Below are 27,297 nucleotides of genomic sequence, written 5' to 3'. Positions count from 1 at the left end.
GTCTGCTCCGCCCTCCACATTCGCCTCCCTGCAGCAGCCCAAATCCACCAGCTTTTCTCTGGCTCAGCTGCGTTTGTTGTGGGTCCAGCGTGGAGGGATTTCAAAAGCCGAACATTTGGAAACTCTCTAACGCAGAGGAAGGGAGCCTGGGGGCAGGGAAGCTCTGGGCTCCCTGTGTCATAAAGAAAGGGCATCATGACAGCCCCCCAGCGCGCCTTTGCTCCTCCGGCGCACACAGGAGCCCGCAATTCCAGCTGGGGATCGGAACGTAGGTGGAGGATGGAGGCTTGGTTGTGCAGGAGCCACGTCATTCCCCTGGGCTTTTCGAAACGCCCTGCCTGCTGCAGGCCCAGGGAGGCTGTGCTGAAGTTTAATCACTAAGCCCAACCTGGAGCCAGGGGCCCAGACACACCTGCCTCCCGAAAGAACCCAAACTGGGCAGAAGCAGCAAGTCTGACAACAGAAGGCCAGAGTGGTGAAGAATGGAGGAGAAGCAGGTGAAGGACTCACAGGGACGTGCTGGACATGGTCAAGGAGGTGGGGGTCCATGGCCACAATTCCTTACCAAAGAGGTCAGAGCTCAGTGTGAGCTCAGGGCACAGAGTCAAGTCAGTTCGCATTTGATCTGAAGCAGTTCAGCTGGCCCATGTAGAAGCTACCATGCTGTGGCTCCCTCATGCACGTTGTGACTTTCGCATGACTGCTAACCCCTGTGGACACCGCTCAATGGACAATACTGCCCCTGTGAAGATGGCCACTCCCCTACCACCCATGGCTACTCTCTACCAGGCTGTCCCTGTCAAAGCATGATGGCCCCTGGATGCTTTAAGCATGATGGCCCCTGGATGATTCACCATTTTAAAAGAACATATATGACCTAAGGTCAAAGTATCAATTATACATGGTTCCGTTAGGAATAAGAACAGGAGGAGCACTTACCTAGTGACCTTCTGCCAATGCCAACTGGGACCCCAGCGCTGTGAGCTTCCTCCTTGCAGTGCCCTGCCAGTGCCAGCTGGGACCCCAGCACTGTGAGCTTCCTCCTTGCAGTGCTCTGCCAGTGCCAGCTGGGACCCCAGCGCTGTGAGCTTCCTCCTTGCAGTGCCCTGCCAGTGCCAGCTGGGACCCCAGCGCTGTGAGCTTCCTCCTTGCAGTGCTCTGCCAGTGCCAGCTGGGACCCCAGCGCTGTGAGCTTCCTCCTTGCAGTGCTCTGCCAGTGCCAGCTGGGACCCCAGCGCTGTGAGCTTCCTCCTTGCAGTGCCCTGCCAGTGCCAGCTGGGACCCCAGTGCTTGCGACTAGAAACCAAGCTGCTCCACAGGAGGGTTTATCCAGAGCTAAGCAGTGGGTGGGTCACTTTTCTGCCAGCAGCCAGCCGCTGGTGATGAATGGCTACTCTCTCTAATTGAATAGCAGGAAGTTAAATCTTGTTTCTTTGCATTCTAGTCTGTCGGCTGGAACAATCGCCCACCTGTAGCACTGCCCCCGGGTATAAATAAGGAATGAAATCAGCGCTGGCAGGGAACTGGCCTGTATGCCCAGAGACTTGCCAGACATTGTACAACCTCAGGAGAGAGAGAGAGAGCTGGGTACCGTGGAACATGTGGGCTGGTGACAGCACGGATGGAGGCACATCGACAAGTGTGGGTGGAGGAGGGGGCTTGTTTGTGCCATGATGCTTGTGTGGAGTATGCATGTGGGCAAATGTGCAAATGCAACTGTGCACTTGGATGTGAGCGTGCAGCCTGTACACACAACTGTGTATTCGTGTGCAAGGGCTCAGTAGCGGCAAGTGTGCTCCAGCATGCAACAGGTATACGCAACTGTGTGCAAATGTGTGAGTCTATGCCGGCGTCTGCTGGTGTGTGGGCTGTATACACAACTGCATGCCTGTGGGTGTAAGCGTGTCATGGAAGACTGCATGGGCCCATGGCATGGATACACAAACGTGTGCAAACTAGCTGCAAAGCTGCACTGGTGTGCGACACGTATACACAAGTGTTAACTCTTAATTCTCCAACTTTAGATTTTGCCGCATTCTCTCTCTTCGGTACTTTTAAAACCAAAGCGCTGTCGTGGAATCCCATGTTCTCACCCTGCCCTCAGCCCCGTGCACCACTAGCTCACCAGACAGCCCCCCACCCCTGTGTGAATCTCTCGAGGTGCCAGGCAGCAGCTGTCCTGAGTTTGCTGGTGGGGCGCAGCTGGTGGCCCAGCTGAGGAAGAGAGCGAGAGGAAGCTCGCTGTGAAAGGAGCAGGCCCCTGTGTGTGTGTCACAGGGAGGGGGTGGGAGACACCAAGACACACACACACAGAACGCCCTTGTCTCTGCAAGAGGAAAGAATTAATTGGCCGGGGGAGAGAGGCGGCAGCGAGTCAAAAGCCCGTCCTTCCGAAAGGCCAAAGACAAGACTCCCCTCCCGCCCCCCCGCCGCATCCCTTGGAGCGACCCTGTCGCCTTTGTGCCGCTAGCCAGGCTGAGACAAGGGCGTCTGTCCAGGCACAATGTCCCCCACACAAGGATGAAACAGAGCCCGAGCTTCATCCAGCCGCCCGGCCCTTTCATCCCTCCTCGCACCCTGGGGATGACGTGACACTCCCCAGCCCCACACTGTAGGGGACTCTTCTCCGGGGCCTCCTTCCAGGCAGTCACTGTGGTAACAGAGCCGCGGCCACGAATGCCGCTTCCCTGTTTGTTTTCTCTGTGTCTCTGTAACGGGGCCTGGCGCTGGCCTCCTCCCCGAGCTGGAAGTGGCGGGTATTCACGGCCCAGCAGTTTGAATGAAGCCAGATCCCCAGGCGCATTCTTGTGGGTCCCCCCCCCCCCTCCTTTGGCACAAACGAAAGGATTCAAAAGGAAACCAGGCCTGGCAGCCGTGGGGGGAGGAGGGAATGGGGAGATGAAAGAGGGACTCGCTCCAGCTTTCCCTTCCAGTTCCCACACTCCGCCAGCCGCTGCAAATCTGGTAATCGTTCCCAGCCGCACCTGGAGGAGTGAGCCCGGGCTGACAGGGCCGGGGAGGAAACCGGGGCTATTTATAAACGGATGGGAACAGCTCCTGGTGCAGCAGCAGGCCCCCGGCCCAGCCGTCGACGGAGTCGCCCCATCTCAGATGCCCGACATGCCGGAGCCAGTTGGTGAGACAGCCGCCCTGTCCCCATTACAACATGCTCTGTCGCCGAGCCAGCTACCGCCTCCCGTACGCGGCCCCCGGGCGCAAGCCATTGCCAGGCCAGCTGCCCCTTCTCCAAAGCGCCTCACGCCAGCGCCCGTTGCCGAGACAACCCCCCAACCCAACGGCCCCACTCTCCGGAATGGAGCTCGTCCTTGTGCCACCCCGAATGCACCACGCCACAGAGCCCAGCAGGGAGACGGCTGTCCCGGCCCATATGCCCCACGCCAAGACGCCTGCCTCATCCCCAATTGCGCGGCACACTGGGGCAGATCACAGGAAGGGAGGAATTTTCCACTGGGAGCAGTGGACACAACATGAAGCTTCCGCCCCACTCAGAGCACCAGCTTTAGAGCTCTGCCCTGGGGCGCTGCCATTCTCACTGGCAGGGGATGAGAAACCACCAGCGTGAATGAAAGAAACGAGTTTAGGCCTTTCCCACTGTTCTCCCATTTTCCTCTCCCGGCTCACCCATTGAGTGACAGCAGAAAGCTTCTGGGCGAGGAAGACTAGAGCTCTGCAATGATTCATGCCCCTGGGGCATGTCGAATGGCACAACTCTCCCCAGCCACGTGCAGAGCACACACAAATACCCCAATGGCCACAACAACAGAGATCAGCTTGGTGTATAGAGCTCAGACAGAGGAAACTCTGTTTAGCATGAAATAAAGTGAAAGTCCCACGTTAATTTCACTCATTGCAGTCTGCAAATAGTAATTCTGATTATAATGAACTTCTGCTGAGGGTGGCCTCCTGTAATGGAACAAAACTTCGCAGTAACAATAATAATACCTGGCTCCTCTATTTTAATTTTCAAGTGCCCATCACTATAAACATTATAAAGGGCTTTCACTGTATTTGTGTATGTCTCATAGATGCATAAACGACACATACACACTCATTTAATAAATGAAGCCACATTATACTTGTGAAACACTCAGTTTAAATTTTCCCTCATTGATACTTGGTTCAAAATTATTCACCCGATAATTTCTCTGGATGTTTCTTGGGCTCCAGAATGATCCTGCTCCACAGACTGCGTGTGAGCAGTGTTTTAAAACTGACTTGATTGGTAAGTTTTGATTGGGAACAAGTCACATGGTATGTTTCCAACCCCTGATTGGATAAGTGTAATTTAGAATCAGATTTTTGATGCTGATACCTGCACTTATAAGGTCAGAATTCATTTTCTCGAACATTCAGTAACCATCACTTAATATTTGCTGTTCCCATGAACATTCCTGCCAGTAAATGTGTTGAGTAGAATACTTATGGAAAGTGACCACAAAAGGGAACAAACAGAGCTGAGACAAATCCCAGGTTTAGTGGTGTGACTTTTCACAGTACACACCCACCCACAAGGGTCCTGTGCGACCAACAACCGGATTTAAGGATTGTCGCTAACACAGTTCAGCTCTCAGGGCTGTGCCAGAACTGTAAAAATGGAACTCACAGGGGCCGAATGATGAGTTCCTTTTTGAAGAAAAGAATCAGCAAGGAGAGATTGTCAGGAGGGAGGAAAACTGCACTGGGCTGAGGGAGGGAAAGCACCACTGTGGGGCAGGCTTGTTCCAAGCACTTTACTGATTTTCTTTTTGAACTTAAACTGCGCCCATTAAGTGATGTCCTTCATCCAGGAATCTGAAAACAGTTGTGCCATTCTCCGGCATTTGGAGACTCACTAGGTCTCCCCTGGTGGCCACTGTTGTAATTTCCCAACTAAAGACCGCTGCAACCCCCAGACCGAAGCCAGGCATCAAGTGATAAAACTTGAGTCATGAATAAAACTCCCAGGAACAAAAAATCTCTGACCAGGTCACTCACTGGGTTGCAGTTGAATTAAACAGACAAATACACTTCTAAAAAGGCAGATCTCTGGACGTCAGTTAGGTTTGCTCTGGGTGAGATTATCTGAACCCTGCTGAGTTCAGGACGTGAGTATCTCTCTGGTTTCTGACCAAAGGCAAATGCTGATCATGCCTCCTGCCTAAAAGGCTTTTTCCTTTCGTCCTAGGGGTTACCCCTCATCTCAGACAAACCGTGGGGTGCACCAGCAGCTGCCCTTCAGAAAGGCAGGCCCCTCAGTCTGACTTTAGGGTAGGGCTGGTTTAAAGCACACACCTTTGCTAGGGCATTGCAGACCCATGCCTAGGGCCCCACAGTGCCTATTTAGGGACACTCCCGGCTGCATTGGCTTCTAGCTTCAGCTCCATATAAGAGCAGCATGCCCTGGCCGTGATCATGACATAGCTTCAGGCAGCAGGCTGGCACTCCGCCCGGCTTCCAAGCAATGCCCTGAAGCAAAGGGGAGAGGACAGAAAAAAACACACACCCATGTTTGATTTCAGTCTGGTCGCTAAAGGGTTATTATCTAACGGTGTGGACGCCAGGCTGTACACATCTACACCCAGCTGAGTCGTGGTCAGCTTGATGCCATCTAAGCCGACTGTTCACAAATACGATCACCCCGCGCACAGGCCGGGACTGAGCGGGGTAGAAGCATCACAGTTTGTCCACCCCCCTGGCTCTCTCCCAAGGGCACTACAGAGGAAGCCGGTTACAGGATGGTGGTAAATCCTCCTTCCGAGCTGGACTCACCCCTGAGCCGATTCTTGGCAGAGCGGGAGAAACTGGTTTCCTGCGCCTGCTGCACCAAGCAGTTCCGCACATGCTAGGTCGTGACCTGGCTCCACAGGTGACACCCTCCCACCCTCCACCCCCAGCCCAACCCACGCGAGCTCAGGCTGAGGGCACCCCGACTGAGGCATCAGCAAGCACTGCTATAAATAGCCGCATCAAAGGAACGAGATGGCCAGGCTGCCTGGATACTGGCAGCAGCCCTGCTCGTGCTGAAAGCTGGTGCCCGCGGCCTGGTGGCCTTTCCCCGCTATTCTGGCCATTGCATTAGAGGCTGCTGCAATGCACATACTCCCCTCTCTGCACTTGCTGCCTAGAGGGAGCTAATGTGGGTTTGAGGACATGCCCCTGCCATGTGATAGCACAGTGCACCCGGTGTAACCCGCGCTCCCGGTGCGGCACTCTGCCCCCTCCGTGGCCGTACACCAGACAGAGCTTTGGGGCTTTGCAGTGAGCGAACAAAGAGGGACCCGTTCGTTCAGGCCAGTAGAGGGCTGCACTTTTAGGTCAGATGTCCTACAGCTGACAGCTCGCCTAAGGCCATGGAGTTACACCGGCAAGCAGCCGTCGAACAGAACCACAGGTCACTGGGCGCTTGTGAAGACAGAAGTTCCATGACGTACATGGTGAGCTCCGCAGGGCAGGGCCCACCTTGTCATTTAGTGTTTGCACCGCACCTAGCGCAAGGGGGTCCTGGGCCATGAGGTGCTACAGGGGTACAAAGAACAAACAGGTTACATGTTGCTCTACCTTGGTTTTATGCGTCACCTCTCACCGGAGGATCTCAAAGTGCTTTACAAGCATCACATCTATGTCCCCAGCCCACGTGGGGGTAGGTAAATATTCCCCTCAGTTTGCCTGTATCTTAAACAAGCCAGTGGCAGAGCCAGGACTAGAACTAGGCCTGATCCGGTCCTCTGACTACCTCATGGACCGCTGGACATCGGTGGTGTTTCACTCTCAGGGATGAGCCTCACCAGAATCTTCACCTTCAATTCCAGTCTCATCACCGCCGCCGGCTTATCATTTAGCCTATTAACATGCTAAGAACCGATTATTTTGCGAACATCTGTTCTGACAGCGTATGACTGACAGCGTAATCATCAATCTGCTTCCCCACCACCCCCAATCTTGTCTTCTGCAGAGTCCCTTTTTAAAATAGGTTTGTTGCAAAGCCCCCATGAATTCTGATGCTCTAAAGATGAGACACAGGCAGTGGAATAACGATTAACCCTCTGCACACAAAACCATGGGTCTAGTGGCAGTTACCGTCTCTGCTCAGTGACATGCCTGCCGTTGCAGCCCATTCACTCCCGAGCCTTCGTCAGTTTGTTGTCGAGTTGGGCCCTGCTCCTGCATGCTGCGCCATGTGGGTGGGGACCATTGAGCTCACTGGAGCTCTGTCTGTTGGTGTCCACCTGCACAATGCAGTTTCCAAGGCTGGAGGTTTAGACCGGAAGATCTTGAACGCCGGCAGGGACGTCAGCTGTAGCTTTGCTAGTGCACTCTGAGCACTCCCAGTTGTGTAGTTTAATTAGCTTCAGGCGGTTGGTATGAGAATATGCAGCGCTGGGGAGGGATGCTTGAAAGGAATCACACTAAAAACAAGCATACATAGGAATGCTTTCCACTAATGCTTTCGGCTGGCCTATGCCGATGACGCTGTACTTAGACAAGGGCAGTGGTAGTGGTGCTCACATTAACTACAATGGTGCTGTTCAGACAAATCTGGTGCTTCTAAACAAATCTCCTCCCAACAGGCCTTTTCTCCCCCTCCCCCTCTGACGACTGGTGGAGCGTCTGCTCGATGGAAGACTTTTGCCAAGTGATATTTTTATCCAGGGTTTGAGGCACGAGTCCAAATGACAGCAGAAGATTGTTGCTCAGACGGAGACAGCACCTTGGGTTACACACCACGTCTCCAGCCACTGCCTGGAGAGCCCCAGCGCTTCCCGATGCTTCTCCAGCTCCCAGAATGCTGCTTTAAACCATTTCCCGCCTTCCCTCTGGGTGGCTGATTGGCCCTGGGATTCCCAGCCCTGCCTCCTTATTCTACTAAAACATCTAGGAGGGGCTAAGCGGGGGGTTAACCCCTTCCTGGCTGGCAATCAAATAGAACTTCTGTGGCCTGTCATCCCCTGACACCCGCCCCCCCTGCCCCCAAGGATTCCAGCAGGGGACAACGAGTAGTACCAGCTGTAGTTTATTACAGACAAACACGCATAGGAATTTCCATGGCTACAGCAGTTCAGTCACAGATAAAACCATCAGAGGACACAGGAGTGAAACCCACACAACAGCCAGGAGGGCCCACTAGCTGCTGGTTCAATGCAAGAAATGCCACTAAGCCATCCAAGTGTGTGATGAGCTAGGAGTCCTGGTGATCATTTCAAGGGGGCTGCTGGCAGGATGGAAAATCCATCCCGGCCCAGGAGATGACAGACGGACACAAGCAAGCAAGCCACAAAAGCAGTGAAATCCAGTTCAGCCAGTGATGGTGCACCCTAGGAAGCACTATGGACAAAACTGTACGGTGAAGGTCAGACATGAGTAGGGCAATAAACCCATTCAATGCCGGCAGGATCCACGCACTACAGTGGGGAGTCCTCATTTCTCGGAGTCTCCTGGGGCCTCCCCCCAGTACAAGCAGGGAATGTACTTGCCCCGTGCTGGCAGTGAATGGGGAGAGGCAAAGCAGGAGCTGCCCAATACACTCGTTCCTGGCCCTCTGCATTTCCTTCTCTCTCTTTTTTGTCTTAAGCGTTGGAAACAAAATTAAAGTGCAAGTCACGCAGCCCTCTGGTGGCCGTGGTGCTGGCATCGCACAGTCTGTGATTCCCCATGTCGCCTCCAGAACTGGGCACAGGCTCTTTCCCAGAGCTAGAGGCAGCTTAGAACTGGGGTCTGCTTGCCAGGCAGGTCAAACCCCCGTTACTGGGGTTTCTTTTGAGCGTGGCAAGCTCTCGCTACCATAGAGTGCTGCTTTTAAATAATCTCTCTTGCTCACCCACCCCCCGCAAGTAACACTCTCGTACACGTGTGCACACACACACAATCAGATACTCACAGGCTTCCATGGACAATCTCTTTCTCTGACACACACACAAGTATATCACACACACACACCATGGACAATCTCTCTTTCTCTGACAAGTATATGATATCTCACTCACTCACAAACACACACACACACACACACACATGCATCCATGGACAATCTCTTTCTCTGACACACACACAAGTATATATCACACACACACACACACACCATGGACAATCTCTCTTTCTCTGACAAGTATATGATATCACACACACACACTCACACGCATCCATGGACAATCTCTCTCTTTCAAACACACACACTCAAGACCACCCATTACAATCACTCTCCCACAGACACACTTACACAGATGGCTATGTTCAATCACACACTCCCCCTGCCCCCACACCAATATTTCAACAAGTCCCAGACCCAGACAGATACAATTTCATAAATGTTAGCGGACTGTTCTGCTCTTCATTACAACTACTAGTTCCTGTTGCAATGTCATCTTCTAGACTTGGGGGAAGATCGGACTTGGACTGCTTGCACTTGGCAGAACTTCCAAAGATGTCAGTCAATGCCAATCTACAGGAAGCACCTTGGGGATGTTTACATGGAAGCCCTGCATGTATCCTGACAGGCCAGTTGGAAGGGTCCCTGTCAGACGGTTTTGATCCCAACCGAACCGCCTCCTACTTTTCATAAAACTGAATATTAATAGAAATGGTTTTGTGATATTTTGTTTCTTTAAAGATTTTTGGTTTGGATTTAAAAACCTTCCCCTGAGGTGTCTGCAACCCCAGCATGGCAGTAGAGTGAATCTCAACGTGAAACTGAGCAGAGAAACAAGATTTAAAAAAAAAACGTACCAGTGCTTTCATTGTCCAAGCAGGATTTAGTGCAAGGAACAAACCAACAGGATAAGTGGTGAAGCGTATGGTTGATTGTTAATGTTATTTCAGTCGATATATAATAACCCGAGCCCTAATCTCATCCTTGGAAATGGTCAAACCGTTTTAACTGAAAATGTGCAAAAAAAAAAGTCAGCCAGAGGCAGCCACCTCATGTGGAAAATTTCAGCCCCGATGAAATGGTCCAAATTTGGTAAAGTTATAAGCAATTTAAAACATTGTCTTATAATGGTATGTGCCAGGCAATCTTAACTATGGGCATTGCTACCTGTGCTACCTAGACCACCATTCACAGGGAAGGAGTATTTTTTAAAATGATCTTTAACCTTCTATCGTTCCTCCAATCTGCACCTTCACGTAAGAATGTTGTTGAGTGAATTCCATACACTGCTTTCCGAACAGCTCTCTGACTGATTCCTTTCTGAACTGGCAAAAACAACAAGGAGGCCTTGTGGCACCTTGGAGACTAACACATTTATTTGGGAATAAGCTTTTGTGGGCTAGAACCCACTTCATCAGACTAACACGGCTGCCCCTCTGAAACCTTTCGGAATTGGGGATTTAATTCTTTCCCACTGTGTAAGCAGCATCTTTCTACTTCAGGAGACACCACAGGTTTTAGGAAAGTACCAGGAGAAGGATGATCAATTGCACAGTGGCCTCGGTTTGAATGAAACTTGAATTTTGCTGTGGTTAACGAAAGACTCAGGCTCAAATTCTCAGCTGATGTAATTGTCGATTTCAAGAAAGTGTCTGTCTCTCCCCCCACCCACCATAGGTTAGGACTGTCTTTCAACTTACACATATTCTCAGCCCAGGTCCAGAGGTCAGGAAGCCACATTTTGAAAAATGGCTTCTGATTTTATGTGGCTCAATTTTCAAATGCTCAGCTTGAGATGCCTTTTTTTCCCAGGTGTCACTTATGGATTTAGGTATCTAACAGTAGCACCCAAATGTGGGCCATAGCATATTGGCCCAAAACACTGACTAGGAAATAGGGCTTGAGATTTTCCTATCTAGAGTTTGACCAGTCTTTGTTTTCCCAAACATTAGTGGATAAACTAAAGGTTGGGTGGGTGCAGCAACAGCGGTGGGAAATTGGCTGCATCCCTTAACCTCATTTCCAGTCCGTTTAAAATTTAAAACTGTAAATGTTTTGTATCAATAGCGTATCATTGTTCCTGCACGTAAGCTGGATTCCACTGAAACACATTGTCAGCCTTGACTTCTTTTTTTTAATATATCAAAGCTCTTGGACTGGGAATTTCCCTGTTGTTTTTTTTTTAAATGAGCACCAAAAATTTAAATTGGGTTGGAATATAAGATCCACAGAAGGGGAGCCCTGTTCTCACAGATCCTGTCCAATGCAAGGTCCCCCCTCCTGTAGACTTATCTAGTCTGGCTGAGTTTTGATTAAGTTCTCCAAGCTTTGTGGTCAACATCTGGTGCAAAACTTAAGCGTGAGCACCTCTGGGTTTTTATGGGCCCTGGAAACACAGAGGAGGCATAGCAGGATCAGGATGGCTGGTGCTGGGCTTAGGCATGAGGGTTCTGAGGCAGGTGTGGAGATGAGGTGACAGCCAATGTGGCACAAGTCAGCAATGGCTGATGCTGAGATGCAGGAGCAAAGGTAGCAGAGGTAGGTTTAGGCCTTGGTTGACCCTTCCTACCTTTATGCAGGGGACATGGAGGGTGATATGGGGCTGGAGGGTCAGAGACAGTCAATAAAGTGCAACACACACAGGCAAAAGGAAACCTTTCCTTCAACCCACCCAGACAAGGCACCTGCAGCTTCAATACTAATCAACAAAGACGCTCAGCCCCTGCAGACTTGGATATCAATCCATGCATGGTGCCCTGGTCAGGGATGGCTTGGGTAGCTACCCAACCAGCGAGCACCTGCAGTCACCACCAGCAACGCTACTTGCTGTTCTTGGTTTGTTTCTCTTGCGCCATCCGCCTCTGCTTCTGCGCTATGCCGTACGGGACGTGGGCCGCGATGGTGCCACTCTCCTTCGCCCCCTCCACGTGGAACATCTGGTCGTCGAAGAAGATGTGCGGACGGATCTTCTCCAGCAGCGGCCCCTTGGGGGCCCCTGCCAGGAACAGGGCTTCGTCAGTTTCTAGTCCCCAGCTGCGGAGAGTCTTTAGGGCCCGAGCCCCAGAGCTGGCAGCGCTCCGGGCAGTGACCAGGTAGGTGCGAATCGGACACTCCAGTCTCAGACCCTTGGAGTAGAACTTCTTCTGCAGCTTCCCGAGGGATTCCAGAAAGCCTTTCAGCGGCCCCTACCCAAGCAAAGAGACACTGTCATTCATAACTACCTTCATCCCTTCCCCAACCTCCATGCTTTGGGAAAGGCCCTGTCTTGGCCAAGCATATAGGGACCAAGGCCCAGATCCTCAGAGGACTTTAGGCACCTAACTCCCATTGAATTCCCCTGTCTTTCACAGCCATCTCCTTGGAAACCCAGTATCAGCCTCATCCCGCTCTGCCCCCTCGGCTTGTGCTCAGGGCTAACGGAGTGGGAATTGCTGGAGGAGTCAGCCAGTTCTCAGCGCTGCCTGCCCCAGAACGGGTTCCTGGGGCTAGCGTGTCAGGGGGGCGATTGGCCATACCTGGGCCAGTGGCTTGTTCTCGTAAGCCTTTTCGTGTTCAAAGAACATGTCGAGGCCGTGCGCCTTCACAATCTGCTCCGACTCGTCCGAGAAGAGGACGGCGTCCCCGTCGAACGCCACCCGCAGCTGGTTCTCCGACACGTTCACGTCTTTGCTGGGGCTGAACATGGTGGCCGCAGCGATTCCTTTGTGTGGGGGGGAACGAGAAAGAAAAGTGACAGGCGGCACGTCTCCTCCCACTGTGCTTCCAGGTCCTCCTACTGCAGAGCCGAGCAACAGAACTGGACACACGCAGAGCAGAGACACGCCGACACTGGTCCTTACATTGGCCACTTGCGTCTGGACCCTTACATCAGGATTTAGGAAAGCCAGAGGCACTTAGATCCCTAGGTGAAGACATGAGCCTCTGGATGAAGGATCTAGTGCTCTGCTTAGGTGCCAGCCTCCCTCCTTGCCCTGCTGCTTCACAGCCCTGGGTATGATCTAGTATTTAGTTGGGATGTGGGGGGAGGGGAGGTGAAGATTGCAGAATTGACATCGGTTTCTATCATTTGTCGCTGCATAGCTTACAGGTGCTTTCAGCTCCTCGGCCGTTCCCACCAGCATGGAAGGAGTCAGTATCCCTCCAGCAGCCAGCTGAGGAGAGCAGCCCACCTGCCCTTTGAGAAGCTATAGATCTCAGCAGATGCTGTTGTCTCCATGGGAACGAGAGGTCCCCCCTCACCTCAGCAAGGGCAGGGCTGTGATGGAGACAGGGTGTGGGACGCCCCCACTACCCAGCTGCCGCACAGACCCAGAGGATGGAGATCCCGGGGCTGCAGGTCTTCATGTCGCTCTGGGAGAGCGACGTGATGTGGGCTGTGCCCGCCACCCGCTACCACCCAGGGTTTGACCGTCAGACTCACCCTCTTCAATGGCCTCACTCACTTTCTCGGCGTCAGAGGAGAGGTACAGGTTGGTGTGATAGGCCTTCAGGTAGCAAGTGGGGCTGTTCCCTCCCGTCATGCAGAACCTCTCGATGAACAGATCTGAGGACGGACGGATGCACCAAATTAGCTGGGATGGGCCAGCAAGGGCCCAGGCTGTTATCCAGCCCTATGGTGTGCGGGGAGCCCAGCAGCTGCCACTGGTGGGGGAGTGAACCAGACTCGGGATTTGCTCCCGCTCTGACGCCAAGCCAGAGGAAAGAGATGGGAAATGAGCCCAGGGCAGCCTGGCCACCAGAAGGGTGGGGGCCCCATGGCTGCTGGCAACAGTGATGCTCATGCCAGCCCTGTCACAGATGCTGGCACAGCAGTGCTGCTAGGACACAACGCCTTCTACCTAGTAGCTGTTGCCACCTGTTTCCCGACACCTGTCAGTAACCCCTTCACCGAGCCCCTGCACCACACTACACTTAGCAGTGTCCTCCTGTGAGCCACCCTCCTCCCAGACACAGGAAAGCCCCAAAGGGGGCACATGGTATTGATTCAATATTGACCTACATAGAGACAGGGCGTCCTAGTGGCCAGGACACTAGGCTGTGACTCAGGAGGCCTGGGCTCTAATCCCAGCTCTGCCACTAGCCTGCGGAGTGACTTCAGGAAAATCACTTCACTACCCCTTTCCTCAGTTTCCCCACCTGTAAAATGGGATAGTCTCACTGACCGGCTTGTAAAGCACTTTGAGATCTACTGATGCAAAGTGCTAGACAAGAGCTAATTATTATTATACTGCTTCTATACCCTCCCATCATTCCTTCCACTCCCAGGGTTATTCACTCCAAGAACTCAGATCTAAACTAGGCATATGGCAAAATCAAGGTTGGTTTGAGTTTGGCAGAACCTCATCAGATGGATTTCGATCCTGGAAAGTACCCAAGTGTGGTTTGATCCAGGTCTCGTTCCATCCAAGTGCCCAGAAACGGCATAAGCTCTGATTTTGGCTTAATCCCCCCAAGAAGAGATGGCCCAAAATTGGGCTGATGTTGCCAAATCCTCATTTACCAAACCAGAACCAAGGTTGATTCAGAGCTGGATCGCATTTGATTGGTACCCTCGAAGATTGGAGAGGGTTCGTTAACAACCATCTTTAGTCTAAGCCACAGGAGACTGGGGCTTGCTGGGTGGTTTAACAGAATAGCAGGGGGAACAGAAGATAAAGCTTTGCCCTCCAGCTTCTCCACCATCACAGCCACTAACCAAAGACCCAGTGGCCACCAGCTCCCAGGTCATTTCAGTGGTTCTGGCTCAGGGTCGTTCGGTGCTTACTGTGATGATTGATGCTGTTGATCAGGCGGACCCCAACCTGGGCGTGGTTATTGGTCATGAGGACAATATCAAAGAGTTCTTCGCTGTCGGGGTAGAGCTCTCGCAACTGAGTGTTGACAGCTTCAAGGGCCTACAAGATCAAAGAAAGAGGGAAGAGTGATCTAGCCACCAGCTCAGGCATATGCTCCTTAACAAGAGAAGTGGGCGGGAGAGAGCTGAAACCTGATGCCCACTGATTTACATGTGGCCTTATCTGCTTATAGTCAAAGTGTTCCCCTCTGCCCTCTACTACTGTCTGTGTAGCTATGAACAGAGATACGAAAGGTTGGTTGGAACCCATCTAGGTATGTCCCTCAAGAGAGTTAGCAATTTGTTTCCCTATGATGCATGTGTCTCCTAAGTTCTCATCTTTTAAAAATAAATTTGACAGCACTAGCTACTCCTTGCAATATTCTTGCCAATATTCCATCCATCCATCCATTACTCCTTTGCTTTCTCTCTGAAATACTGACGCTCTGGCGCTTTCAGAGAAGACCGCCCTGTCAGAAGAGTACCTGTATCTCCTTCCTTCATGGCCCTCAAAAGGCAGAGGAAGAGTCTAATCAAATCTTCTACATGACACAAAACAAGGACAGCTCATGACTCCTTGGGCACATCTGAAAAGCCGGAAGTTGGGAAGAATTTTACCTAAACTGAATTTTTCAGTTCTAATCCGTGCTGTTCAGTGGAAGTCACTACCCTTAAAGCTTTCTCAGAGTATTTTCCTTTTCTCCCTCGGTTTTCTAGATTCTTTGAGTTGAATTCTGCTCTCTTACACCAGTGGGAATCCAGAGTAGCTCCATTGTAGCCACTACACCTATTCTGGATTGATACCAGAGTGATGAGAGCAGAATTCTCTAAGGTTGGTGTTTACCTTCAGTTTTATCCAGGACACCATGAGCCCAAGTCCTTGTGCCTTGCTCTGGTGGTAAGGGAGTTTGGAAAGGCAAAGGAAAGAGTAACCAGATGTCCCGATTTTATAGGGACTATCCCGATTTTTGGGTCTTTTTCTTATATAGGCTCCTATTACCCCCCCACCCCACCCTCCACCCCCGGTCCCGATTATTCACACTTGCTGTCTGGTCACCCTAGCAAAGGATCTCAGGGGGCTGGAGCAATGGTGCTCACCTTGACAAATGGGAAGGCAGCGCCAGGTAGGAAGGGTTCATTCTCATGGTCCAGCTGGTATTTCACATATGCCTCCACCCCTTGCTCTGTGTAAATCTTCTGCTCTTCCTCCATGCGGAACAGAGCCCGCGAGGAGACTGCGATTGTTATTGCATTCTCAGGCTTTGGCTGCATGACAGAGAGAGACAGAAATTGCATCACTAATACATACATTTTCCATCCTTGGTCACAGGATTATGGACCTGGTTCCAGCATGTAGGGGTATCATCAAATGCCAGGCCAGAAAGGGAGCAGCAGGTCCACCCCTCTCCAAAGTCTAGGAACATCAGTTCTGGATCGTTCTCTAGATCAGAATGTAGGGCATGTGTCTATTAAAAACAAACCCATCCCAATCTTCTCACTCCCGATTAAACTCCATCTAGCTCAGCCCTCTGGGCCCAAGAGTCACACAGACAGATTGCCTCCATTTCGCTTGACTGTGTGCTGGGAATCGCGCACAAATCGATATTGCTTGCTTTAAGGTTATAGGCAGGGAGCCAATGCTTGTCAGCACTTCATTCCAGAGTGCATTCTGAGCCGGGACATTTGCACTCCTTGCATTCTGGGGCTTCTCCGAGCTAAGAGGTTTCTAGGAGAAGCCTCCTCAGTCCCATGGCCCCTCTGAGCCGAGACATTTCCGTTCCCTGCACTCTTCATCAGGGGTCACTTGGCACTCACTCAACTGCTGAAAAACTCTCCATGTTTCCAGCTGAAGGAACTCTGGGGGCCATCTTGCATAGAATGTGATGGGTTTTTGCCTCCTGGTTTTATGTAGCATCTAGTGTCCTTTGACGTTAAAGGCCAGATTCAGACCTGGTGTCCATGAGTGCAATTCAGCTGAAGACCATGAATGGCACCTGATTATACCAGGCATAATGTGGTCCTTAGGGTGTGTCTATACCAAACTATGAAGTTATGGCAGGGGCATCAAATGAACAGAATAGCTGCTGTGTCTCCTGTGACGCTGCAAAACTTCGACAGATAGAAGTATCCTCCCCATTCCCCTGTCATTCTGGCATTCATGGGGCACCTGTCCCCAGCACTGTTGATGCAAGTGTAATTTTAAAACTAAGCACTGCATTGTGGGAGGGAGTTCGGAAAACCACTTGACCCAGTGCAGTGGCAATGCTTGCAGCTTCCCATCAACACTGGGAAGAAACCATCACAGACTGTGCTGGGTCAGCCAGAACTGAAATACTATAAAGACTTTGTCCCAGGCTTCAAAACCAGCCAGTGCCGGCAATGCTTGGAAAACGCCTGAGGAAGGCTGTTGTGTCTGGATGGAGGGCAGTGAACGGGTGTTGTAAGTCCAGAGTAAGCCAAACCACCATTGATTAGCAATCGTTATTAATCTTTAAGGGCTTGAGCTACACCCTACTGAAGAAATCAAGAAGAGTCTTGTCATGGACTTCCATTAGGCATGGCTTGGGCCCTGGCACGTTTATGGTGCTGGAGGTGGGATTGGCACCTTGCTGAGGGGATGAAGACACCATCTCCCCCCAGAGGCGTTTACACTCTCAGCTCTGAGTCGGAGAGAGGATATTAATCTCACGCCAGCCACAGAAGCAAAGTTGTGATGTGCTTGTGGCATCTCAAAAGCACAATGGCTCCTCTGCGGCAACTCGCTGGTTGACAAAACAATTGGAAGCGAAGCCTGAACAGTGACTCTTCTGCAGGCAGCCCAGCAATGTGCTGCCAAGAATCTAACAAAGCTGATCCCTCCTCGGCTGCAGCAAAGCCTGTGACTCTGTGCACTCGCAGAGAAAGCACACATTGGCTCCTGAGCAGTATTTTTATGGCCTCTGGGAATAAGTCATCTCTGCCACTCATGATTTAGCTGCGTCCAGGAGGAGGAGGAGGAGAACTCCACCTGAGACAGGGAAAGCAGCCTGGCCTCTTTGTTTTGGTGGGGAAATTTTAAATGAGACAGCCCCCAACACCTTCAGAGTTCCCTCCAGCGCAGAGAGGATCTGCACGGGGAGAGGGCTGGAACTGGCAGAGAATCTCTGAATCCTAGGTCAGACAACAGCTGAGCACGCTGTGGCTAACAGCGCCACCACCATGGACTTCTGACCCACTCCTTGGCAACAAACCCAATACAATAAATCAGGTTGGCGCTGGGGAACAATCTAGCCTCTTGTGTTCCTTTGTCCTGAGAAAGACTGAGCCACACCCTGCTCCCAGATGCACCAGCGCAATTCCAGCAGCATCAGTGGAGTTGCAGCGGCATAGCTGAGAGCAGAATTGGGCCCACTGCGTTTCCAAGGCAGCGTCGAAAATCTGAATTTGGCATCTCTTGCACGTACAGAGGCATACGCTAAGGGATTTCGTGCTCCGGGACACAGCAGTTTAGCTGATTGCAAGGTATTACTGATGCATTATGCTGAGTGCATTGGCTTGACTGATCCCACTCTTTGTTAGATTATTTCGGAATTATTAGTTTAAGTCAATATTAGAGAGAGATGACACGGCCAGGCTACAACAATCTATTGCTTATCGTGAGGCACCAGCGAAGGGCACGGTTCCATTGTTATCAGAGCTGATTTGAAAGGTGAGTGCGTGTGGACAGTGAACTGCGGCATGCAGTTTCCTGTGATTTCATGTAAAGAGGTTTGGGGGGCTGAACCTGGATGAAAACCTATGGCCAGAGGTTAAGATTTGGGGGCTATCGAAGGGTACTGGTTATTATACGGAGACAGTGAAAACTAGAAACCAGACAGTAAGGAACAGTGTGTTAGATGGGCCCAACCCCAGTAAGGGAAAAATTTTCATAAGCGCCTAAGTGATTTAAGTGCCTCAGTCCCATTTTCAGACGTCATTTGGGCATTTAAGAGCCTAAGTCTCACTGAAAGCCAATGGAGTTTAGGAAGTGATGTGCTTAAGGGCCAGATTTTCAAAGCGATTCAGGTATCTAGCAATTCAGACTGGCAGCTAGCAAGACTTCCAAAGGCACCTCCCATGGGATTTAGGCACTTAGGTGCCTAAAAACCTTTTCCAAAAATGCGTAAGGGTGAGATTTTCAATGTTACTCTCTGTTTATTTCAGCTCTGATTTCTAGGCTTCCTGTTTACGAGGGTGTCCTGACCAATATTGCTGTTATTTTGCTGTTGGTATAGGCAGGTGAGCTGGTGTCATTCCCAGCCTGCTATACAAACACAGTCCACACGCTCTGCAAAGTCCAAACTCCCCCCCTCCCGCCCCCCTGCATTTGACTTTATTAAAAACAGCAACACGAGAACAAAGATTAGCTCAATCCTTCTCGGCAGGCTCGGCTGCTCTGTAAGGCCTGGGCCTTCTCCAGCCTGCTCAGCCCTGATCCTCTCCCACCCCTAGAGAGTCACTCCCACCTCCCTCACACCCAGCTGGGATGAAGAGTCACCTGCCTCAGAGCATTAACACAACCCATCTACTCCTCTCTCTGCAGGATCAATGCCAGCAAACAGAGCGATTTCAGCAGGTGCGGCCAGGCTGGCCCACGGTAATTATACAGCCCAGAAAACCGCCTTGCAGACAATAAACAGTGCAAGTGTCCCTAAGCAGTGTTCGTACACCAGGGCAGTGACCTGAAACCAACAGGACCCTTTCAATATAGCTAAAACAATGGGACAAATTCTCCTCGCCAGCACGCCGAGCTTCACAGATGTACCGGAGAGGATTTGGGATCAATTGTTCTGCAGGGATGTGCCTGGACTGTTGTTCCCTAAAATGACTTCTCCTGGGCTTTGCTGGCATGACTATCCAGGACCTCAGGTATTACAGTCATGGGGACCATACAAGAACCTAAGATAGAGGGGAGAATTCATTCTCTCCCACTAGCCCAGGGTTTTGGCCTAGTAGCACAGCACACCAAATACATAATTCACATGTAGCAAATAGTAGCAAATTTGCCATTTTAAGATCAGTTACCCAGGGGGCCTTAGTCAGTTATTAACTAGTCATGGGCCAGCTCTTAACTCTAATTTGCATTAATAACTCCAGTGTCATGGGTCATTTATGAGCTAAGATATTAATTAATAACTATTAGAGGTCCCGGGTCAGGTCGTCACTAGCCTTTGGCAGTTAATCCAGTTCAGGGGCACAGCTGTTATTACCTAAATTAGTTTTCTGGGTAAACCAAGTCGGGTTATAGGACATGTGTGTCCGTTTCCTGGTACATGGCGGACAGCAGGGAAACGCATCCTCCAGTAATAGGAAAAGAATTTCCTGCAAGATGAAACTGGGTCAGTGTTGTGAATGTCACAACAACTTAGTTTGATCAGACAAACCCAGGGGGCTCTGGAAAGCCATTCCACGTACCAGCTGGGGCTGGCATGGTATGGCACAGAGAAATCTGCCTCTGCTGTCATACATGCATGTATCCCTGTGCTGCGCACACCTTGCCTGTATGTCTATGTGCCACTGACACCCTCGTCTTACGTAGCTGTTTACAAGACGCTCCAGGTTCTCTCTTTGCTATTTAAAGGTACAGCCCCCCCCAAGGGGTAAATTTCAGAGGTACCGGTAATCAACGCAGCAAGAAATGGATCATTAAGCCAGATACCCGAATGTATCCCACCGTACATTTCTGGCGTATCCCCCTGCTGTTTTGTAGCAGTGGGCAGGCAGAGCTGTCCAGCACCACGCTTCCACCCTGTTGAATCCTGTTGACTCCTGCTAAATAATATTCTGCACCTCTAGAACACTGTCCATAGGAGGACCGTACATGCTGATGAATTGAGCGTCACAATTTATGCTGGTCAGTTAGCAGAATTCCCCTTCTGCAGGAGACGCCGACAGTTACAATAACATTTTGGTCCAGTTCAGAGCAAAGTCAGAAATGTTAAAGTTCCCACAAGACAAATGCTCCCCAAAAATCAAAATTTTGGGGGTAAAAAACTAAATGTTTCAATAAGTCACTTCAATGCAACTTTTATATTGCAATATTAAGTGGCCTGTATACACATCACATTAACAGAATATTTAAATTCACATTTTAATACAAGTCCAAATGAAATCAAAGTGGCACTATTGAAATGTTTCAGCTCCCCCCGCCCCCAATCAAGAAGTGTCACAAAACCAGCCCATTCCCCAAGAAACATTTCCGTTTTGATAAAACTGCGGTTTTAATAGAAGATTGTTCCATCGATTATTTTTTTACCTGCTCTATTTACCACCCTCCAGTCCGGAGGAAGTCAGCTCTTCGCTCTACTTTACGGACGGGCAACCAAGGCTTGGCGAGTAAGATATCTGCCCACAGTCATATGGCAATCCTGGGGGAGAGGCAGGAAAAGAACCCAGGAGTCCACACTCCCACTCCTGCGCTTTAACCACTAGACTGCGCTGCCTCTCCTCCTAATAAACAGTTGTATTCTTTAGCGACCGCCTAGCCACACTTTATATGTGCTGTCAGACCACATGGGACCCTTTGCAGCATCCCACCCCAGCGTGACCTTCAGTGACCTTCATCCGGTGTGGGGGCCCTTGGGGCCAGGAGACTGGAGAGTTCAGAATAAACACTGTTTATCCTCAGAGCCATGTTCAAGGTTACTCAAGGTCAGTTAATGCCGGTTCATCAAACAGTGTCTGGAAAGCAGCTCGGGGGCTTTGCTGCACTGGATCAAACTGAATTCTGCATTTTGGAATTTAAAAAAAAAATAGGTCAGATGATCTACCCTCTTCCTTTGCCACTGGAGGATCAGCCCAAAGGCTCCATCAGCGGAGGATTAATAAAGAGCTTAAGAGAAATATTATAGGCGGATAGTGAAGGGGAAGATGGTGCTGTGCTCTAGGGCTCTGTTCATGTCTGGACTCAGCATCTTAAGACGAGGACAGAAGGGCAACCAGGTAGGAAGCACTAGCCATCAGCAAACAGTGCAATGCAGAGAGATGCTAAAAGGGGATTTAAACCTTTGGGGACAGCAGCTCTATGTCTAATCCTCCTCCCAAGCCGGCATTGCGCTAGCGGTCTGGAAAGTACCTGCTTCCTTTAAGCCACTATCGCAGCTTCAGTGATTTGGGGTTTGTACAATCACATCTGTACACATTATACCAGCGCTTTCTATCTCCTTGGATGCACCGGTTATGTAGTGAGCAAGCCAACAGCTCCCATCGTTCCTTACCAGTCGCCCCTACCCTCCCGCGCAGTTTTTATTTTCTTAGAAAAGCTTTAGCCATAAACAGAGAGTTACGTTAAAATAAAAACACTTCAAACACAGAAAGAAAAATAGAGAAATGATGGGCGGGGGGAATGATTAAAACTAATAATATTGTATATTTCTATAGTGCCTCTCATCCCACAGTACTTCAGATTATGTATACTCAGCCCCGCTGAAATGCAGCCAACTCTGGGTGGAGAATGATGGCCAACTGGCACTCAGTGCAGGAATTCTGGCCAGGATCCCGGAGAGGGGGCAGGGGGGCACATATTCTTAAAGACAGCGTTAACGTCCTCCGAGAACAGGCAGAACGAAGGTCTCATCTGAAAGACCCAGCTCTGCTTTATCCTCCTCAAAAGGATGACGGGCTGAGACAATTCTGCCAGGATTTCCAGGGAGTCTATGTATTTCAACCTTCATATTTATAATTGCAAGCGATCCCTTCTGGCAAAGCCAGCTTCAAACCTTGCACCAGATGGCACTCCTCTAATCCGGTCACCTAATCCTGTTACATGAGTGCTGCTGTGGTTACAAGTCCTAAATACCCTTCCAAGAGTTGATGGCCAAGTCCCAGAAATCCTGGATGCCACCAAAAACCCAGACCGGAGATATGACTTCCAGTTAGCAAAGCTACAGGACTTTGGGATATATATAGTGCAGGCTCCCATGCTGGTACCAAGGAACGTGCAGAGATCCCTGAACTTCACAGGAACTGAGGGGAAATCCCAGCTCGAGGGAGACACGTCCCACACAGCCAGACAGCGAACACCTTAAACGTACACAAGGAGCAGGCGAGACTGAAGTTGATGAATCGAGAAGCAGGCAGACGGCATCCTGGGAAAATGGAGCATTGCAGAACAAAGCGCTGCCCTGACTGGTATCTGCAGCTATGGCTCATCTTGTGTTTGCCACTCAGTGGGCAGCTGCCATGGCCTTGGGCAGCTCCTGCGAACCTCCAGGTGTCCAGCCTGGCATCTCGAGGACAGCTCAGGAGCGGGCAGCCTGATCTGAATGGGCACTGACAGGACAAAACCCATAAGGTCCTTCCAGCCAGGGTGTGTCTGTTCCCTAGTGCCTAATGCCCCATTGCTTGGAACAGCTAAAACAGGACTGGGCAAGACACTAGTCATTCTTCCCCTCTTCTGGGACCCGATTCCACCATCTCACTCTCAGGAAGTTTCGCTGGGCATTCACCCTACATTTTCCCTTTCCTAATTTCCCCCCATTTCTCCTGGTTCTACCCCTCATGCCAGCCTAAGTCATCCCTCGTCCTCCTCTCAAATATTTGCAAACTTCTCTCCCCATTCGGGCCATCACCATAATAGGCGTTTCATGCTTTCCTCGCAAGTGCCTTAACCCCTCGGATCGTTTCTCTAACTCTTCTCTGAAGTCCCTCCAGTTTGTCAATAACTTTCTGATCACAAGGGGCGCGGAACTGAGCGCCGGATTCCCCATGGGAATGAAAACGTGCTCTCTTTTAAACCTGTGTTAAGGTAACACAGTCATTGATTGTTACTACTGAATGAATGTGGTTTTTATTTCTACACTATGGGCCAGAGCCTCAGCTGGTACGACTCAACACCGACGAGAGTGCGTTCCAGGGCCCAGGCTGTGTCTGAGCCACAGTCGGTCATAGTGCCCCTTAGAAGGCTTTAGCTCAAGCTGGAGCAGCTCACGCTTTTAGTTCTGGAGATTGCCGGTTCAGTCACTGGCGTGTCGGCCAAGACTGGGCTGTCACAATATCCAGGTTGCCCCACCTGAGAATCTGGACCTATATTGATGAACACAAACATGATGAAACATTAATATGACCTGAGGTTGGAGCCATGTTGGTGTCATGCTGAGGATTGCAAATGCGCCCTCAGGAAAACCCTCTCTCTGGGATGTCAGCTGCAGGAGCTTAGGGGACAGCTGTCCCTGAGCCCAGCCCCAAACTGTAACAGGAACACTACTGCGTAGCTGTGAGTGACTCTCACCGACTCTCCTTCGCAGCAGGTGCCCCCAGACCTTTGGAGCTTGTTTCTTTCCCATCTCCAGATACTTTGCATGCATCAGCCCCTGCAGAGCAGTTCTCAAAGGCTTCTGGGTAGCGATGGACCTGACCAAACACAATTGAGACGTTGATCTGGATTCAGACCCTCCCCTCCCTCCAAGTTCAGAGATGCCTGGATCTGGTTTGGCCCATTAGAGAGCTAGGGATCTGTGAAATCTGCATCCAGCTCCAGCTCTGGATTCCAGCTCCTTCTCCAACACTTCAGGAGGATTTAGTTTCAGGGTCCCATCTTGGGACCAGTTGTATGTCGGGGGGAGGGCAGGCAGCATCAGCACCAGGTGGCAGCAAAGACAGATGGGTTCAGATCCTTTGGCGACATGGATAAGGGATCAGCCCTCTGAGGAGGGTGAGGAGGATTTATTCTGCAGGGAAAGGCTGGAGCAGCCTGACTTGGGGCAAGGGGACAGTTATGCTCTGGGACTCTACTAAGGAGAGAGGGGAGGGGAGCAGCACTTGAAGGGAAAACGAGTTTTCCCAGGGGCTGCCTTGGTCCTGTACGTTATTTACAGATGGATCATTTTCACCCCTTGGTTCTCATACATGGTGTCACTGGAGAGGGTTCTGAGGCCATTAAAAGGCATTTTAAGCATTATGGAATGATGGGTCTAATTCCTGAGCCAGCCCTAGTGGTTGGAGGGAGACCCAAGGCAGCAGTGAGAACCAACACTGCTGGGGCGGGGGAGCTGACAGGGGCCCCCTGGGAAGGCCACTGAAAAGGAGTGGAATTGGGAGGAAGAGACTAGATAGGGGCCTGGAAGAAAGGGGGTTGGGGGGGCTGGATGGAATGATGCTTTATGGGATGCCTCAAAGCCTAGGTGCCTCTGGGCCCAATTTAATGCACCCGTGACCCCCATTAGCTGTTTACAGCCCCACGCGGCTATGGAAATCAAGGGCTCACTACTAGCATCAGCAGCCCCCTCCCCCCCGCTCTCGGGACTGGAAGATGCCGCCGGGTCTCTTCACCCGTCTCTCTCGGCTGGTCTTATATCCAACAAGCAGCAGGGCTGTGGGATCAGCTGGCGTCATTCCAGGATCCCAGCTCTGCCATGGAGACCACTCCCAGCAAAGAGCAGAGAGGACGGGCATTTCCCCTGGGCTGCGAAGGCAGCAGGCGGGCAGAGGGACAGAACAGATGACAGACAGACTACGGATACCTAGAAATATCTCTTAAACAGACCACAGATCCCTGCCCCCCCCCCAGCGCTCGGGGGTCAGATTAAAGTTCACTGCGATGGCTGGGATGCTTATGGGTTTTCAGAACACTATATAAATAATACAGGGAAATGCCTTGCACCCATTCATCATGGGCTGTGACAGCTGCCTCGCAGGGTGTGCCCAGCTGCGTCTGAGCACAACAGAGCTGCAATGGAAGCTCTCTGCATGGCTGTTGGCACCTGCACCTCCCAGCCTGCCTGAAACCAGCCCGCAGGGCAGGAGTATGAGCTGGGCATGGAGTCATGGCAGATCCCACAGAGAAGATTCCTGGCAACGTGGTCAGAGAGGGAGTGTTTTCCAGAGCCGAGGACTAGGAATCAGGACTCCTGGCTTTTGGTCCCAGCTCTGCCACTGACTGGGGGTGACTGTGGGCAACTCACTTAACTGCTCCATGCCTCAGTTTCCCCATCTATCAAATGGAGATAATAATACTAATTCCCTACTTCTGAGGATGTTGAGAGGTTGCATTAATGGCTGAAGCTGTCTGAGGGCCTTGCCTGAAAGGGGCAGAGGATCATTGTTATAACCCAGGCTGGATTATCCCCTCTCAGTTCCCACTACAGCTGTGAAGGCTGAAGCCAGTGACCATCCTCCATCTGCAGGATTCAAGGAACCAAACAAGATTTCCACACAGGAACGTGTCTGACAGAGACAATGCCCACAGCTGGCAGGTCTCCACAGAACTCCAGCCTATGAAGTCTCTCTCTGTCCGAGTTCACACCTGAGGTTACAGGTGTGAGACAGAAGTGTTAGCTGGGACCCCCTATAACATGCACTCAGGGCTTATCAGGGGACAGGCCTGCAGGACCATAAGCACAGAAATTTCCAGACTGGACCAGACAAGGGGTCTATTGGCTCCAGGACCTTGTCTCTCTCAGTCAGTGGCCAGTACCTAATGCTCCAGAGGCAGGTGCAAGAACCGTAGAAAGGGCATTTAACAAGCAAGCAGTTTGCAGGGAAGTTTATTCCTGACCACAGGTAACTGGAGCAGGCGGGTTTCTACACCTTGTTTTCCAGCCCAAGGTTCCTGTGGAGGTTCTGCTGGTTGTGGGAGTTTCTATTATTAAACCTGTGCCAGCTCAGTGCCTGTTAGATAACACAGGGCTCAGACAAATGAGATTGAACAGAAGCAGCCACATTCAACTGACATTAACCGGAGCTGCCAGGAGATTCAGCGTTAGGGCTGTCACCCATCCTCAACCCACCCCCTTTAGGTGGGCACGGGGGTCCCCCACCCTCCAGCAACGGTACCCAGCGGGGACGATAAGGGGGGTTACAGATCAAGCTTGGGCCTGGGCTACGGTGGAATATCCGGTGTGTTCTGCCTGTGACATGCACCCAGCGGATCTTGCATTGCGTTCAGCAGCTGCCCTGCAGCCGGGGAGCTCCGTGCCCGGAGACCGCTGGGCTCCATGCCCGTCCTCAGCAAGGCAGGAGCAACCATCCTCCCAGGTGGGGCACCAGCCTGCAAGGGCATCGCAGCAGCAGCAGAACGATGCAACAGGTGGTGTTAGTGGGGGGGTGTCAGGTGGCTCAAATCCTGGGGGTTGCCCCCCCCCGCTCCCACCCCCCAGCAAAGGAAAGGCTCTTACTGGTTTGGGTTTCTTTTTAGGGGTCAGGCTGTCATAGAAAGTCCTGGCTTCCTCCCAGCGCTGCGGCGTCCCGGCCTCCTGCGCCCCGCCGGCCGCTTGGCCACCCGCGGACGAGCCTTTCCCCGCGGCTGCCGGCTCCATCTCCCCGGCTCGGAGCGGGCGGGCGGAGCCCGGAGCGCGAGGAGCTGCGCGGCTGGGTCTCCCCGGGACGCGGCGGAGCGGCGCGCGCGCCTCAGCCCCGCTGCTCGGCTTGGCGGGGCGGGGGGGGGGCGCTTTATAGGGCCGCCCGCCCTGCGCCTAGCCCGGAGGGGCCAGCTGGCTTAACCCGTGCGGCGCCGGAGCCTGCCGGGCTCTTCCCAGCCAGCGCAGCGCTGCCCTGCAGCCCGGCCGGGAGCTGGGAACCCGCGCCGGGGTGGGGGGTCGGTACTGCAGGGCAGGGCAGCGCGAGCTAATGGGGAGGGCACCTGGCT

The 27,297-nt window shown here is 51.7% G+C and overlaps 1 protein-coding gene across 2 annotated transcripts; it reads right to left on the bottom strand.

The window, feature by feature from the left end:
• Nucleotides 1-8,035: 8,035 nt before the first annotated feature.
• NT5C1A (5'-nucleotidase, cytosolic IA) lies at nucleotides 8,036-27,031 on the bottom strand. 2 transcript variants are annotated; one of them, XM_044997892.1, is made up of 6 exons: nucleotides 26,828-27,031; nucleotides 15,795-15,962; nucleotides 14,628-14,757; nucleotides 13,284-13,406; nucleotides 12,379-12,563; nucleotides 8,036-12,048 (listed from the first exon to the last, which is right to left on the bottom strand). In XM_044997892.1, exons 1-6 carry the CDS (start codon nucleotides 26,966-26,968, stop codon nucleotides 11,683-11,685), a joined length of 1,113 nt encoding a protein of 370 aa, XP_044853827.1. In that variant the 5' UTR covers nucleotides 26,969-27,031; the 3' UTR covers nucleotides 8,036-11,682. The 2 variants fall into 2 exon arrangements, with proteins under 2 accessions (XP_044853827.1, XP_044853828.1); XM_044997893.1 differs by lacking the exon at nucleotides 26,828-27,031 and adding an exon at nucleotides 16,178-16,332.
• Between the last annotated feature and the right edge of the window lie 266 nt (nucleotides 27,032-27,297).

The sequence above is a fragment of the Mauremys mutica genome, chromosome 23, assembly GCF_020497125.1.
Source record: "Mauremys mutica isolate MM-2020 ecotype Southern chromosome 23, ASM2049712v1, whole genome shotgun sequence".
Lineage (NCBI taxonomy): Eukaryota > Metazoa > Chordata > Testudines > Geoemydidae > Mauremys > Mauremys mutica.
Note: the sequence above shows the minus strand (reverse complement) of the source record. Positions and strands in the feature narration are given on the sequence as shown.

Excerpts from the sequence above, each read along its gene's own strand:
- NT5C1A (XM_044997892.1), bottom strand. The coding sequence starts at position 26,968 with ATGGAGCCGGCAGCCGCGGGGAAAGGCTCGTCCGCGGGTGGCCAAGCG. Across the intron at positions 15,963-26,827 it reads CTAAAAAGAAACCCAAACCA|CCAAAGCCTGAGAATGCAAT; the intron begins GTAAGAGCCTTT and ends TCTGTCATGCAG. Across the intron at positions 12,049-12,378 it reads AGAACAAGCCACTGGCCCAG|GGGCCGCTGAAAGGCTTTCT; the intron begins GTATGGCCAATC and ends TTGCTTGGGTAG.